The 15697-nt window shown below is 39.7% G+C and overlaps 1 protein-coding gene across 1 annotated transcript in view; it reads right to left on the bottom strand.

Annotated features, from left to right (window-relative positions):
* The window catches only part of gna12a (guanine nucleotide binding protein (G protein) alpha 12a), a 40536-nt gene that overhangs the window by 3175 nt on the left and 21664 nt on the right, over positions 1-15697 (bottom strand). Inside the window, exon 3 of the mRNA XM_066674464.1 lies at positions 1698-1748. Coding sequence (XP_066530561.1) covers positions 1698-1748 — 51 coding nt within the window. The remainder of the gene's footprint in view (positions 1-1697; positions 1749-15697) is intronic.

Below are 15697 nucleotides of genomic sequence, written 5' to 3' on the forward strand. Positions count from 1 at the left end.
TATTATCAAAAATATTTCTTTAAAGTGATACTAAAAATAGACAAATAGACAAGTTTTTTTAGATAATTTTGCAGCTGATGCTTTTTTCATAACAAACTCCAGTCCTCAACAGTGAGTATCTGTGTATTTGACAGAGACAACATTTCTGTTGAAGATAAACCAGATGTGAATTTAATAACCTGGAATGTTTATTTAATAGTCACAAAATAATAACAAAGAAGAAGAAACTAATTTATTATTTATTTCATTTAATTTAGGGGTGACAAATCTATCAGTTTTTGTGGCAGTGCAAATCAAAGAGACACTGCTTAAAAATGCAACTCAGCTGAAAAAGTGCTGTTAGTGTGTGTGTGTGTGTGTGTCTGCCTGTGTGTGTAGAATTTTGAGGCTGTAAATCAACTTGGAGACATGAAATTGGATTAGTGTTCAACTTTGCATTTTAAAAGCTTGATTTCTTATAGCACTATTGTTTGTTTGTTTTTTGCCTGGACTTAGAAAATGCCTCGGTCTTTGTTGTGGTTCCCAAAATGAATGTTGCTAATAAATATATGTGACGTAAAAAAAAAAATGTATCAATCATTTTGTCCAGATTTATTGATTTTTATTTTTAAAAGTGATTAATGTCCAATTATTCCTCTTCTATATACTGTATGCAGGATGAACTAGCTGGATCCAAAATGTTACATTTTAGAAGAAGAGGAGGAGGAGGAGGAGGAGGAAGAAGAATCACCTTCATTAATCCCCTTAAGGAAATGGTTTATAGATTTTTAACTGATTTTTGTCGTCATATTTTATAAGCAGATATAGGAATGCAGCTTGGTGGAGTGGAAAATACATTATTAAACCAACATTAGTGTAAAAGTAAATAATCAAAACCAGTTTTTAGGTTACCTCAAACAGGAATTGTTCTACAAGAGCTCCTTTTAAATCTGTCCCATATTTTTCACCGTGTGTGTGAAATTGAACTAGCATTGGGGCCGGAGTGCCAGCCAGGGACCATAAATCCCAAAAACTTTACAAGACCATGTCACTACAACACAAGAGAGGATGGTCTGCCATGTCATTCCAATTAAAAAAGCCTCACATGTGACTTCCCTTTTTTTGGCCCTGAGCCTTGGTTTCCAAGACAGCAAAAAAAAAAAAAAAAAACTATCAAGTGCTCCTGCTTTTTAGCACCCATCTGAGACTGGAGCTGAATGTTTTTCTTCTCTGAGCTCTTGGCAACCCCTGCGTCACAGTTACAAATTCTATTCCATAGCACACTATCTCAGGACAAACATCTTCTCTATGCTTAGGATCTCCACATTGTTACTGCTGCAGCCTTGCAGTACGTTTTACTGTATTCTCATCTGAACACCATCTGCTTCATTTATCAGTCATCTCAAAGTAATGTGCTGCTCCAGCATCGGATCCTGACCCAGTTCATAAATGTGTTCTCATTAACAAATAAATGACAACCCCTCATTGGGTTAAACCAGTGGACACAGAACACAATGCACATGGTGGTTACGGAGAATGTGCCTCTGCTGATTACAGTCCACAAAACAGACTGCATAATCTTCGATATGTCTGAGTAGAACAGACCAGAAAAATGTGGTTTTGGAAAATGTACTGGAAGTCATCCATCCTCCCACAGTTTAACGAGTGATCATGAAGCAACTAGGAACATTAAGAAATGCTGAGGCATCATGACTCACCAGTTGCCCGATCCGATCCAAGTTGTCCAGGAAATACTTCACCGATTCACTCTGTGAAAATACAACCACATAAAGGAATGTCACATGATGCATCTCAAACAAAGCTTTTCAGCAAATATAATATAGTTCAGTCCCATTTAAGTCCAACATCCATAACCATTTTCCACGAGTTTACAGGTCCTCTGGTTTCTTAATGAAGTGGTTACATGCTTTGGTCAAAATACCACAAGGATTAAACAACACACCCCTATTCTCCACTGTCTAAACAGAGCAACAGCCACTGTTTCTTTAAATTGTTGGTTTGTAGGCTCCAGATCCTCAAACGAATATGCTGATGCACTGAAAATGTTTTATTTTTAATGTCCCCTTTAATGCTGTTATCACACATTCAAATGTCCCAGAGAAGCAAACACACAGCAACAAACTTCCAATGCACATAATCATACCTGCACTGGCATTTATTTACAAAAGTCCCTTTATACTACTCAGCAAAAGAAAAAGGGGCGAGAATCAGGAACAGAAAAAAACTTCTAATTGGGGAGTGGAAAGTCTGGAACTAACAGGATGTTCCTATCTATTTCTGACAATAAGGATGAACAGTCACTCAGACAATCAGTAAAACCTCAAGTGCAAAGAGCTGAAGCTCGGTGGACAGATATATTGTCCAGTGTCTTCTAAAGTGGAGAACAGCAAGCGCACTCCACTGTTACAGTTCAAATGGAGACATAAACAGTGCGCAGAGCCAAACGTGAAGCAGTTCTCTAAAACTCTGCTTTAGTATTTACATTTGGTTTAGTAAAGTTCTGAAATGATCAGCGCGTCCTGTTATGTTCCTCTTCCCCCACAGAAGTTCAACTGAACTACTAAAATCCCTGAATTACTAAAATGATTGTAAATCACATATTTTCAGTGCTTGTGCACAGTGCATAGCAACACACAAACTGTGAAAAGATCCCACAGTCTGTTTTCTGTGGGCTGCCAAAATCAGAGTGTGGGATTAAATTATTCAGATTTTGCTCTGCTTCTATGTTTAATGCAGGCTCATTAAAATACCACCTTGTTGAATCTGATTGTAAGTAAAAGAAAAAGTATAAATATCAAATATATATTTCACAACAATCAGATTTTTACCTCTTACACCCATTACAAATTGTCTGGTTATTTAAGCTTTATTAATGGAACAATCAAACTACTGGAGTACAAGTGTCATGTTAAAAATCTGAAACTGTTTGCAGCTACGCCTTTACACAGTTACCAGGTCAGAGTTCAGAAAAGAGCCCACTGCTTTAAAATAAAGGCTTAGGAGTTGTATAAGAAATTTGGAAACTACTCAGAACACTGTGTCAGTGCTGGTCACTTCCAAGAATCAGTTGCTCTTGCTGTACTTACTGATAATTCACTTTCTTTATCCAAATATGAAGCCTTCTTTGGTTTTAAAGAAAAGGCGTTTCCTTCTGGAATTGTCATAATGGAGTGTAATACCCAGAAATGAGCAAACACAGAAGCTTAAGAAGCTTAATGAAATTAGTATTGAATCTTATTTCCTGACGTGTGTTTTTTTGGTCTGGGTGGTAGACATTTTGGCCTTGGTATTTCACTGGGCATTGTCCACGAGAGCCAGTTGTGTCCTGTAGTGTGTAAATGTGTGTAGGTGTGTGTGTTATACACAGGCCCCAAGCCTGGCCCATACTCCCAACAGGAAACAGCTGTGTCTGAAAACAGAGGATTAGCAGGACAGCGCCGCCCCTCCGTCACAGGCTGATGGCCCACCACCCAACTTCATATATACACACACACACACACACACACACACACACACACACACAGGTCCTATTTCTGGCAGGAAATCGAGCAGATATCTGATAGCATTGCCTGTGGTTTTTATCAATCCCTCCTTAAAACATGCACACAGAATAAAAACATTCCTCTCCCGCAATAATAAAAATCCAGGGATGCCGTCGAAGGCTTACACTCCTCAGTGAAGAGCAGATCTTGAGGTCAAAGCCCTGCAACACCCTGAGCATAGAAGGGAGCCCAAATCTGCTCCTGTCCTCAGCAGGAGTGGACATTTTTGGTTCAGTATTGAAAATCAATTGAAAGAGAGCCCCATTTCATTTCTCAAAAGTCAAACGTAGGGCCATTGTTTTGACTTCCTGCCGCTTGTCCTTTTCATGTGTAGTTTCAGTGTCATCAGGAATGAACAGCAGTCTTCCCTGTTGGCCACTCTCCCTACCGCCTGTGCTGAGATTCCACTGACAGTGAAAGAGAGCAAGAGAGTGTGTGTCTCACTGTATCTCAGTGAATCCAATCCTTCAGTCCAATTATAAAACCCTCCCCCATCACCAGCTTAACATACTGAGGGAAGAGAAAACTAATAAGGAGAAAAATTAAAACTAAGAGGGTTCAAACGCATGCACAAATATTTATCTCTTAACCTGTAGGTATCTTTGCCCACAGTTTCTTGCTGGTACTGTTTGGAATTAATGCCCAAGTTGGGAAGCGAGGCCTGGTCCAATCATATAATGAATCGAACCAAATCCTTCCCTTCTGTACTCCTCAGCAGTCATGACGCAGAGAGTTAGTGACAGTAAAAACCTCTGTCAAGGGAGCTGAGTTCCTATAACCCCCCACCCCCCACTTCTGCTCCTGTGCTTCGGGTGAGGGAGAGTGCAGTATACGAAACAGTTCACTGCCTCTCCATCCCACTGGACCAGCTAAGGCCTGACAGCCCCACTGTGAGTGTGGGAAAAAACATGGCCATGGACTAGCAGTCCACAGTGGGCGGCATTAGCTTAAAGTACACAAGCCATGCCCATGGGTATTCCTGAAGGGAGTGAAGGGGGAAGATGATCAAGCGCAGCCAAGAAATGGGCTTGATTATAAAAGAGGAGGAGGAAGCTATAAGCCCTCCCTCTCTCCCTCCCTCCCTCCCTTGCAGTGATCCATATCGCTGCATCTCGTTCTGACCTCCTCCAAATAAACAGCACATGGAGGGACTGCTGAAACACGATCCAATTAAAAGTCCTCCCTCATGACCCCACCTCAGCTCAGATACACACTAAATTGGAGAGGCCGCAGCCAGGAGGTAAAGCTCAGAAACAAAACATATTCAGAGCTCCAAAAACAAAAGCAAGCTGGGCGACATTGTTACTGCAACAACGTGTATGATTTGGGTGGTGGATCTTTCTCAGTGCTGCAGTGACACTGACGTGGTGGTGTGTTAATGTGTGTTGTGATGGTATTAGTGGATAAGACACAGCAGTGCTGCTTGTGTTTTTAAACACCGTGTACACACAATGTCCACTCTATTAGACACTCTACTAGCACTACGCTGTAACATATATACAATAAGGTTTACAAATATATTTTAAAGCATTTTTGTGTAATGTGTATTTATAATTCAAAATTCAAACATCATCTTGCTCTTAATTATAGTATAGTACTAATTATTGCATAGTACTACAAACTATAATTGTCTTTCCATTCAATAAAAACAAGTACAAAATACTAAGTTTGAAAATGGGAAGCAAGAAAAATGTATACATCACTGTATCTGTTATGAGTGCCATCAAGAAATACATGCTGCAAAAACGTGCATATATTTTTTCTAATATTGTATCCAAGCATATATGAGTTTTGATTTAGACAATTTAAAAATAGTAATCCCAACATTAGTGATGAATATTGGAATAAAATACTTTTTCCAAATCATGACAAATATTGTCTTTATTTATTTTTTAATATAATTTAAATATTTATTTATCATGTACACATTATAAGCATGTTAAAAGTCAATGAAAATACCTATAACACTCATAATTACTTGGGAACATTGTTGTATTAACCTTCTTTTGTAAAGGCACCATACTGGAGATATAATATTGTCTTTTGAAAACAATAACACTCATACTGTACACAGCTGATGAAAAGCCTGAGCATTTCATCCTCATTATGAAACATCAGAGGAGTTTTCCTTAGACTTGAAGGAGAATTTTATAGACTCCAACATCTTTTAAGACAAATAATAGTGCTGCTGGCTGCAACTTCAAACTGCCTTTATAGTCCTTTCAAAATATCAAGTCCATCATAAAAAATATGGCAGTGATCAGCCCACTGAAACCCTTCTTTTGTGGTTTAGTCCAGGGAGCAGCCTAGTTTCTCTTTCTCAACGACAATGTCTGCTTCTCTACTGGGTAACTGTAAATAATCCCCAAACAAAACAAACAGAACTTGATTTCCAGCTCCTTGGAGAAAGATTAATTATTTGGCTTGGACATGAGAAGAGAAGTCCTATTAATCCCCCACATGGAGCTGTGGCACCTTCTACTCAACTCCCCAGCACTGCAGGCCTATCCAACTGTGTTGATCTTGCTGTAACTGTAAACCAGCTCTTTTATCTTTTGTTGTTTCTCCAACAGCAGACCAGTAGAAGGAAGATGTATTAATGTCAGAGAGTTTTTCAACTCTATGTGACTTACACAATGCCTGGAATATGTAAACAGTCACACCAAAAATAATGCTTGCTCACGTGATCTTCATGTACCTCTGTATATCAGAAAATATTACAGCAATGACTTAACATCAAATTGACACAACTGTACCTCAATTGTAGATGTATTTAACAAGTTAAGATAAAGTCAGAGAAGTTTGCTTGTTTAGTTTTGCCCTGGAGCTACAAATCAAATCCCGCTAGCTAGCAAGAAACTGAAGTTTGCAGCTACAAACTGTCAAACAGGTTGCTTAAGCAACTCATCAACACAAACCCTATGCTGTTTTCTAAACCACAAACCTCTCCAGAAATGTAATTATGCATCACAAAGTCGCAGACCACAACACATGTGACTGGTCTGCTGTGTTATGTACATGGATCAAGTTGAACCAAGGAAGTCCAGAAACTCCTAGAGAGTTGACAGCAGCAAAATCACAGCAAGAGATTTCCTCAGGCATGGTCTGGACATCACAGAGCGAATGAAGTGGTTAAACAGAATTTAAAAAATCTCACAAGGAGGAGGAGGACCACTTGGGAAAATCATGGTGGATTTGTAATTTGTATTTGTTTCATTCCTGGAACTAAATGTAAACTATGCTCTATCCCAAATATTGCCTTACAGCCTAAATAGACACCCTAAATAGTGCACTTTAAAGATAAATAAAATGAATACTACTACAGCACTACATTGTGTAATATATAGTGTAGAGGAAGATGCTTGAGATTCAGTCCTAGAGGTTTTGTGTTGTAATTGCAGAGCAGCACACAGTCACTCACTGCTATTCTGTCAGCTGGGTCTGCTGACCAAAAGAGTTGACCTGCTGTTGTTGCAGGTGGCTGGTAAAAATACTAATATCCAGAGTGCCTGTAAATTTTTGGAGCCTGTTTTAACAACGTGGCTTGATGATTCTCACTGGCTGGCTGCATACCCTCACCGCTGCTATCTATGTTGTTTTGTACCCTCTTTAATGTTTTGCTTCTTGTTTCTGTTTCTGTGCTCTATTTGTAAGCACTTTGGGTTCTTAAAAATCATTAAATAAATAAAAAGTATTATTATGTTCCCCAAAATCGAAACCATCCATCCATCCATCCATAACCGCTTATCCAATTTAGGGTCACGGGGGGTCCAGAGCCTACCTGGAATCATCGGGCGCAAGGCTGGAATACACCCTGGAGGGGACACCAGTCCTTCACAGGGCAACACAGAGACACACACACCTACGGACACTTTTGAGTCGCTAATCCACCTGCAACGTGTGTTTTTGGACTGTGGGAGGATACCGGAGCACCCGGAGGAAACCCACGCGGACACCACACCAACTCCTCACAGACAGTCACCCGGAGCGAGAATCGAACCCCGAGCCCCTGGAGCTGTGTGACTGCGACACTACCTGCTGCGCCACCGTGCCGCCCAAAATTGAAACCAACAGATTCAATTGTAATTCAAACCAAATATAATAAAGCTATCTATGCAAAAGCCTTTATGAGAAAGCTTTTATTTTCATGTTAATCTGTGTTTTATAATAATTTTTGAAAATGTATATATATTTTCTTTAATATTACTATTTTAATTGATAATCTTTCATATTCTTAATTAATTGCTTTTACTTTAATTTATTGTTTTGTTTATTGATTTTTGAAAAGCACTTTGAATTGCTATTGTGTATGAAAGGTGTGCTATAAATACACTTGTCTATTATTATCATTTTCAGATATAACTGTATTAAACTAAAAGTATTAGCCCACATAGCTGTAGACATCTCTTCTAATACTTTTTTAGCTATTTTAAGGTGGACCCATAGCTGGCATGTGTTTAAATGTACAGTTGGTATAATCTCCACCAAAATGCACTTATAAAATTGGTAACACTAGCACAACCAAACCTAAGGCCTTCCCAAATATGTAAATTTTGTAAATGCAAACAAAAGGGGGTAGATTTGTATTAAAGCCCTTAAGGTTAGAAGAAATTGTAAATAAGCATTTGGTCATTATATTTGATCGGCTAATTTCCAGTCTTGAGTACTGTAGAAATGACTTATGAAAAGTACACAGCTTGGCCAGCATATTCACACACTTCTTCAGCTGTTTTCCCAATGGATTTTCTCCTCTACTGGCGAAGCGTAAATTGTTAAGGAAGGAAAGTCTGGATGAGGTCCTCTGGGAGGCTGTAAGTCACACAGGTGCAGGTCAGATGGTCTAGTCAACTTTGGGACTGTCTAGGACAGATGTATCTGTCCTCCTCTCTCTGCTCTCTGACTACCAGTGTCCACTTTTGACAGATCAGTCATCAGTCATGAAGATTCAATCTGGACCCAACACCCCAAGAGGCCACAGAAAACACCTTCTGTCTCAACTCTAAAGTCATCCAGGGTGTCAAACCTTCAATCATATTTAAAGACTCTCTGGGAAAAACTCTTTGTTCCAGTGTCTTAGTTGCTCTCTAAAAAGCCAGGTTTTGCACTGCAGTGAACCGGTGTTTTGTAATTGATTGTTTTATTATATTGTACTGCCTTCATTTTGTTTTGTCGTGTCTTCTAATTCTTGCTTACACTGGCTTATACTGAAGCACTACATTCTGAACATGTCCTGCATGTCTCAGACACTCTAGAGGATCATTGTTCATTGTTTCTAAAATTTAAATAGGCAGACATGGGTTTTCCTAGAATTATAGTGTACTCTGCAAATGTCCACCATACATTCATGTAATTTCCAGTCAAATCAGCTATCAAGTTAATTACTTTTCAGCAACAAGAAACGTGGAGAAAACATATATTTAACAGAAAATGGTGCGGTTGAATCAACAACTAAATAAAATATGACCATATCCAACATTTAATATATACACCCTATGCCTTTATTATAACTTCCATTCTTTCTGGGAGACTTATTTTCAGTTTTTAGAAAAGGATTTTGCAAGGATATTTTTCCTTGCCTTGAAAATTCAGTTTTTAAAAAATGTATTCTTTTTCTCAGTAATGGCAGCCTGAGAGCTACACATCTAATGTCTTCAGAAAAGTCTCCTGAAAAATAAATAACTCTTACTTAACAGTTGTTTTGAATGGAAACCCAACACATGAAGGGCAGTCTTTTTCACAGTGCTGTTCAACCGAGACATTTAGAAGCCTTTATTTTTAAGATTGTATTGTGCATTAATAGAATGACAATAAAGCGGACAATACATTGAACCAATGAGCACAACTGAGCACAAGCAAATGGGGAAAAATAACAAAAAAATAAGAGAAACAATTGTCTTTCCAGTAGTTCTGCGAGCCATTATGCATGACTGTGCCACTGACGCTAGCTAAAATATGTCATACACTGACCAGACTGTGCTGAAGGAAACGTCCACCCCAGACAACCTGATAAATCACATTCATGGAATGTCAGTGACATGTGTCAGCATCTACTGTTGGTCAACAAAGTTAAGGGCAAGTTACGACTACCCACAGCTTTCCTGCTTCCCTGGAGCTATGTAGTCACCTTGTTTACAAACAAATCGGGTAAGTGTGTATTTGTAAAGATGGAAAGGAGGCATCTGGGTCAGTCTGCTCCATCCCCTTTAGAGCATGGAAGGTGTCCCTTCTGACTTCTCTTTCTCCTTCAGTTTGCCCCTTCCAGACCCCCCATCTCTATCTTATCCTCAGCCTGAATGAGGCCCCTGAGGGACTTTAACTGTAGACAGGCCTGGAAACAAATAGCCGATGGCTGGAATCGAAACAGGCGAGAGGGCAAGACACAAAAAACAGCAAATGAGAGAAAAAACAGGCAATGAAAACAACAATGACAGATGACATTTTTCGACAACAGCAAAACGTTCAAGGACGCGGTTGCCTGTAAAACTCCTCGCTCAGATTTTCCTCCTCGCTCAGCTGCTCCCTGGGGCCTGAGCTTGAGAAAACAAGCCATTTGCCATCCATTTCACAAGGGCTTATAACTTAATATCTATTGCTAATCCTCTTGCCTGATCCCCAGACGTGTTCTAGTGGACATGAAAGAAGGAACAGAGCGAGGGCTTGCGCTCTGACCGAGGCAGAGACAGAAATTATGAGGAGGTTCACATATGAACTATTTCAGAGTCCATCACTCCTGAGTAATCCTCTCTGAAAGACTGTTAACACTCAAGTTTAATTTTGCACAAACTGCCTTGTGATAAGAACATGAACACATGCTACAGCTACAAAATATTGTGGGGAAAAGTCAGTGGGGAAAATACTGTGGTTTTCTCTTATATGCAATATGCAATATTTAAAAAACAAAAATGCAATTCTAACTTCTTACTCAAGCAATGGCAAAACGCAGTAGCATAATGTGATTAGGGCTGCACTATTTGGTCCAAGTAATATAAAGCTACATACAGTGATTTTTAGGTGCAATATAGGTTGCATAATTTGGAACAAATATAAAGTAGCAGTTGGAGAGCTACCATTAAATTTGGGCATATAATTTTTTCATATACGCTTTGCACTGCACTTAATATTCTGTGGACACTCTGCACTCTTTGTAATGAAACATGCATTTAGTGATTGTTCTCTAAACCCTGATGCCACACGCATTAAGCCAAAAAAAAAAAATCACTAAGTCTTAATGAGACAAAAACAATACTAATAGGGTCAGACTGGCTAATCAAAAATCTTTGCAAGTCTAATTTGGGCTGTAACTAGAGTAAGGTTGACAGCCTAAACACAGTGGTTAGGATTCTGCTCAGCTGCAGACTCTGGCAGTGTGAAATAACCTTGACAGATTGCTCAAGCCTATAATCTTTAGTTGGAGAATGTCAGGGCTATATGAGCAATTGTCAGGACCGTATGGAGTTTCAGCGATGGCTCAGGAGTAGTTAGGCAGAGTCGTACTGTAATGACCTAGATAGGAGTAGACAGAGAGATAGGAGAGCAGATGAGCCCTCCAAATCGAGTGTGGATTTATGGCTCATGACAGAGGCTGTCTGCAAATAGTAAATGACACCCGACAGAACTGGGAGTGAAGCAGGGCTGAAAGCTCCGTGACACCTCTCACAGTCACATGCCATTCTGCCCTGTCACTTCCACTGCTCATCTAGACAGGAGAGAACGTGCTGGTGTAGGATATGGGTTCATACAACAGGGATAATAGAAAAAAGAGATACAAAACAGGACTGCATTCATATGGAAATTCCAGCTAACAATGTGTTTAGTTGCTGGTGCTGATTACTTGCTTTTGTTACATTTATGGATAAGAATATGGTTTAACAGAATTTCTAATTTTATAATTTCTCAGCCATATGCAGACATGAGCATGGCATACATCCAAGTAGCAAGTATTGTTAAATAATTTGGTAAAGTATAACAACTTAAAAGCAAATCAACAATATTAACTGCAGACTTGAGGTTAATGTAAAGTTTTACTCTGCATGAGCAAAATGTAATCATGAAACTCACCAGCACATTTCCAGTACATTACCATATATATATTTTAAGTCCATTTTTCATATTAACAAAATTCACTGTATCTGCTGTGTAATTTGGCAAACTGATATTTTAAATTCATTCATTTATTCATTCATTATCTGTAACCGCTTATCCAGTTCAGGGTCGCGGTGGCTCCAGAGCCTAGAATCATTGGGAGCAATACACCTTGGAGAGGGAGTAGCCACAGGGCAATATATGAAATTCATCACTGAATAATCACATGACCCAGATGAGATTAAAGTGATAAAGCAAAGTAAGTGGCACAAGTGAAATAATATCAAAACTACAAACTGGATAACTGTCAATCTCATGTTTGGAGCAAACATTTTAGATTCTGGTAATAACTTTGTGACACAGAAATTATCATTAAGGCAACATCATTACATTGAGTTTGTATATAGTATTAAAAGAGGCAAAATTAAAAATAATGCTTGGCCAAGCTATTCAGGTAAAATGTCCATCTATGTACATTTAAAGTAGTAGACGTCATAGACATGAACCTGTCCTAGAGGTAAGGAATCTAAACAGTCCATATGGATAGGCTTGACAAATCATTCTATGCAGGAAAGAGAGGCAACATCCCATTTCCAAAAATATTAAATAATAAAAAATCTCCACAATCTCAGGAGGACAGAACTGCAAAGAAAATTTGGGGAGTACCCCTTGGCATTGAGATTTCCATCAGAACCCACAATCTTATTTATGGCAACACTTTATTTGGAAAATACAGTGTGTTACATAACTGTGTTCCAAATATAGCAGAAAGTGCACGTCTGCTTGCATTAGCATCCTGCCCAGCCCAATTCAGGAAGCACTGTGTTGTCCTGAATCTGCTTCAAAGGGATTTGAAAAGGCAATGAAAATTAACAGATAAACAACTAGGGTTAATTAAAGAAATCAGGCAGACATCTGATGCCTTCAGTTGTAATAAACACTAAAGTTTGTGCATGGATAATTTGCTGCCTCATTTGCCAACTCAGCAGAAGCTGTTTAAGACAGAATCCATAAAATGCAAAGCTCAATATCCATTAATTACATCCCTTCACTCGACATTAAAACGTCAATCTTGTTTTCATTTTAGCCAAACTAATTAAACAAATAGGTTGCAAAAAGCCTCTGGACAATTCAACCTCTGATTAAGTTTGGTAATTAACTGTGATCTCCATGACCTCTGCGTGACACTGAGCCTGAGTTGCTTTCTCTTTTCTCTTTCTCACACACTGCAGTGGCCTGGGATTGCCCTTGCTCTGCAGAGGCTGGCTCAGCTGGGTGAATATGTCTGGCTGTTTTCCGGGGTGGAGTGTGTTCCCCTGGCCTTGTGCTGCCTGGGAGTTAGCAAGGCAACAATGGTCTATTATTTACAAAGGCCTCAGTCACGATAGGAAAGCAGAGAACTGGAGAGGGTAGTCTCCTTACAGCTTACGACTCCCAGACTATTGCTTATCTCACACATACCCACACACTCGCATTCACACATATGCTCGGAGATGGATTTCCTTTAATTACAGAGTGTGGTAAAACCAGGCTGATATTGACTCAGCACACACCGCTTCAGTGGCCAGTAACCCCGCCACATCCTCCAGTGGGGAATCCAAACAAAGTTCAATACGGCAAGCCTATTGACACAAGTGCGGCTGCTTATGAGCCAGGAGTGTCCAGAGTTGCGCAAAGAAAGCAAAACTATATAGAACATCAGAACCAAGCACCTGTAAGGAATAGAGACGTTCACTGAAAACCTGACAACCGTGAAGGCAAATGCATGCTGGAAGGAGTGTCTCTGTCTCATTACAGGGGGATCAAGGTTGAAGCATAGTCTCTGGGGACAGTGTTTCTGCTGGCTTAGGGGCTCTGAAGAGGTGGATCCCTGGAGGGCCATGCCGCAGCTCCTCTGGAATGTGAGCCTTGCGGCTTATCAGTCTGCCCCTTGGAGGAGTGCTGAGTTTCTACCATGGGCCACTGCTCCCAACCCGTTCCGCATACAAATACACACTTCCTCTGGACATATACACATTATTTACTTTGGACAGTCCACCTAACAACATGAAACAATTAAAATGAAAGAATGACCTGAGGGTCAGTGAACCGGAGTTCCTGTAATATGTACTTCAAATCCAAATGCAATACAAGACTTTAATCCCGGTAGTCTGACAAGTTAAAAGACCTGGTTAGTCACTCTGACATCATAACTGCCGTATAGGTAAGAACAGTGGGTAATGGGTTATAGGGATCATCTGCACAATAGAAAGAGGGTCAGACACCAATGGGAATCTAGGACTGTATATGTATGTGCTGGCCAAGGCAACTTTAGGAGGTCCAAATGAACAAAAGTAAAAAATGGCCCAGATAAAGTAATGTAGATTTATTCCATCTCTGCTATGTGTAAGCAATAATGCACTCGAGGTTCGTGGTATAACATGAGATATTGAAGTATTTTTGACTACGCTTCCAGAGCCGTTCTTCTAAACTTGTGAATGTGAGCAGCAGAGAAAAGCGGGAAGGAAAAAAAAACCCTGCCTTGACTGGTGCTGACTGCACCCCCACAATACACACAGATTAACAGTATACACTCAGTATTTTTATGTCCTTGCAGAAAGCGGAGAATGGGTTCACTGAGCCATAACGCTTTAGTCTCTGTGCTCTTACATGCACATTGCAGAGTAATATGTGAAGAGCTTCAGTCAGAGTGCCATTAGCATGCAATACTGGCACTCCTGGAACATCTTTCAAATCATCTTTGGGGGTCAGTACGAACTGTGGTATCCACCTTATTCCGCCATACTCCTTTTCAACAGTGTGTTTCTTCCGCCAGTGTGTTAGAATTTATGGTCGCATAAAGTACAGACACTTATGTATGGATTAAAGCCATTAAGTCAGCGTTTTCTTTGAATTATATGAGAAAGAATGGAAGAAAGTCTGTGTAGTGTGTGTTTTATAAGAAAAAATGAGGAATAAGGCAGTAGTAGTGGAGTATAATCCATCATGTGTGTTTTATATGAGGATAGTGAGAAACAACAGTACTATTGAAGATGTTTTTTAAACAAAGAAAATTAGCAATTAGGCTAGTTTTTCAAAAGTTAAATTCCGCCTCACATATAATGGCAATATTATCCTCGTAAACAGACCTGTTTAATGTAGAAATAAACATTTAAATATTCATTCATTATCTATAATCGCTTATCCAGTTCAGGGTGAGCCTTGGGCACAAGACAACGCTGGAGGGGGCGCCATTCCTTTACAGGGCAGCACAAACACACACACTTTTTTGAGTAGCCATGTGTTTTTGGACTGTGGGAGGAAACAGGGACAACACGCCAAACTCCTCACAGACAGTCACCCGGAGCAGGATTTGAACCCACAACCTCCAGGTCCCTGGAGCTGAATGACTGCGACACTACCTGCTGCGCCGCCGTGCCACCCGCATTTGAATATGAAAAATGAAAATAAATAGTAACTGCCTACCACCCTAAATTACATTTAAGGGTCAAAAGAGAAAAATCTATAAGGAAGATAATAACATCAGCCTTGGCTAGTGACACATTTAACACTGGAAGCGCAGAGAGTCGGGTTTGCATTTGAACGCTGTGACTGCCTCTGAGCACTTTGTTGCTTTTTGTGTGGGAAGGAAGTCAGTGCAGTGCTTGGATTAGTCACAGGAGTCAAACCAGTGGCTCTCTGTGCCCATTTCTCTCCATCTAAAACTGAGATATTTACTCTTCCAACCATGTTACTGCAGCACTCTGTCAACTTTAACACTCACTGAATTTAGAGTATAGAAAAATGTGTAGGTGTGTGTTTATTGTAGCTGAGGTTGTAATCGATAGCAAGGGATCCTCTGTCTCGCTGGAAGTTCAAACAAGTAAACAAAGATGGCCCCGCTGTTGCAGTCATAGAAAATAAGGTTATAATCTGCTACATACACTAATCAGAATACTGACAATGGAGGAAAGGGAGTTTTTTTTATCATGCAGTGGAGTGCATTATTCTGACTTTAACATATTACAACAACTCTTAAAGTAACAAATCCCCACAAAACGCATACAACACATGGTCTACAAATTATACATGCA

The sequence above is a fragment of the Hoplias malabaricus genome, chromosome 6, assembly GCF_029633855.1.
Source record: "Hoplias malabaricus isolate fHopMal1 chromosome 6, fHopMal1.hap1, whole genome shotgun sequence".
NCBI classification, from domain to species: Eukaryota; Metazoa; Chordata; class Actinopteri; order Characiformes; family Erythrinidae; genus Hoplias; species Hoplias malabaricus.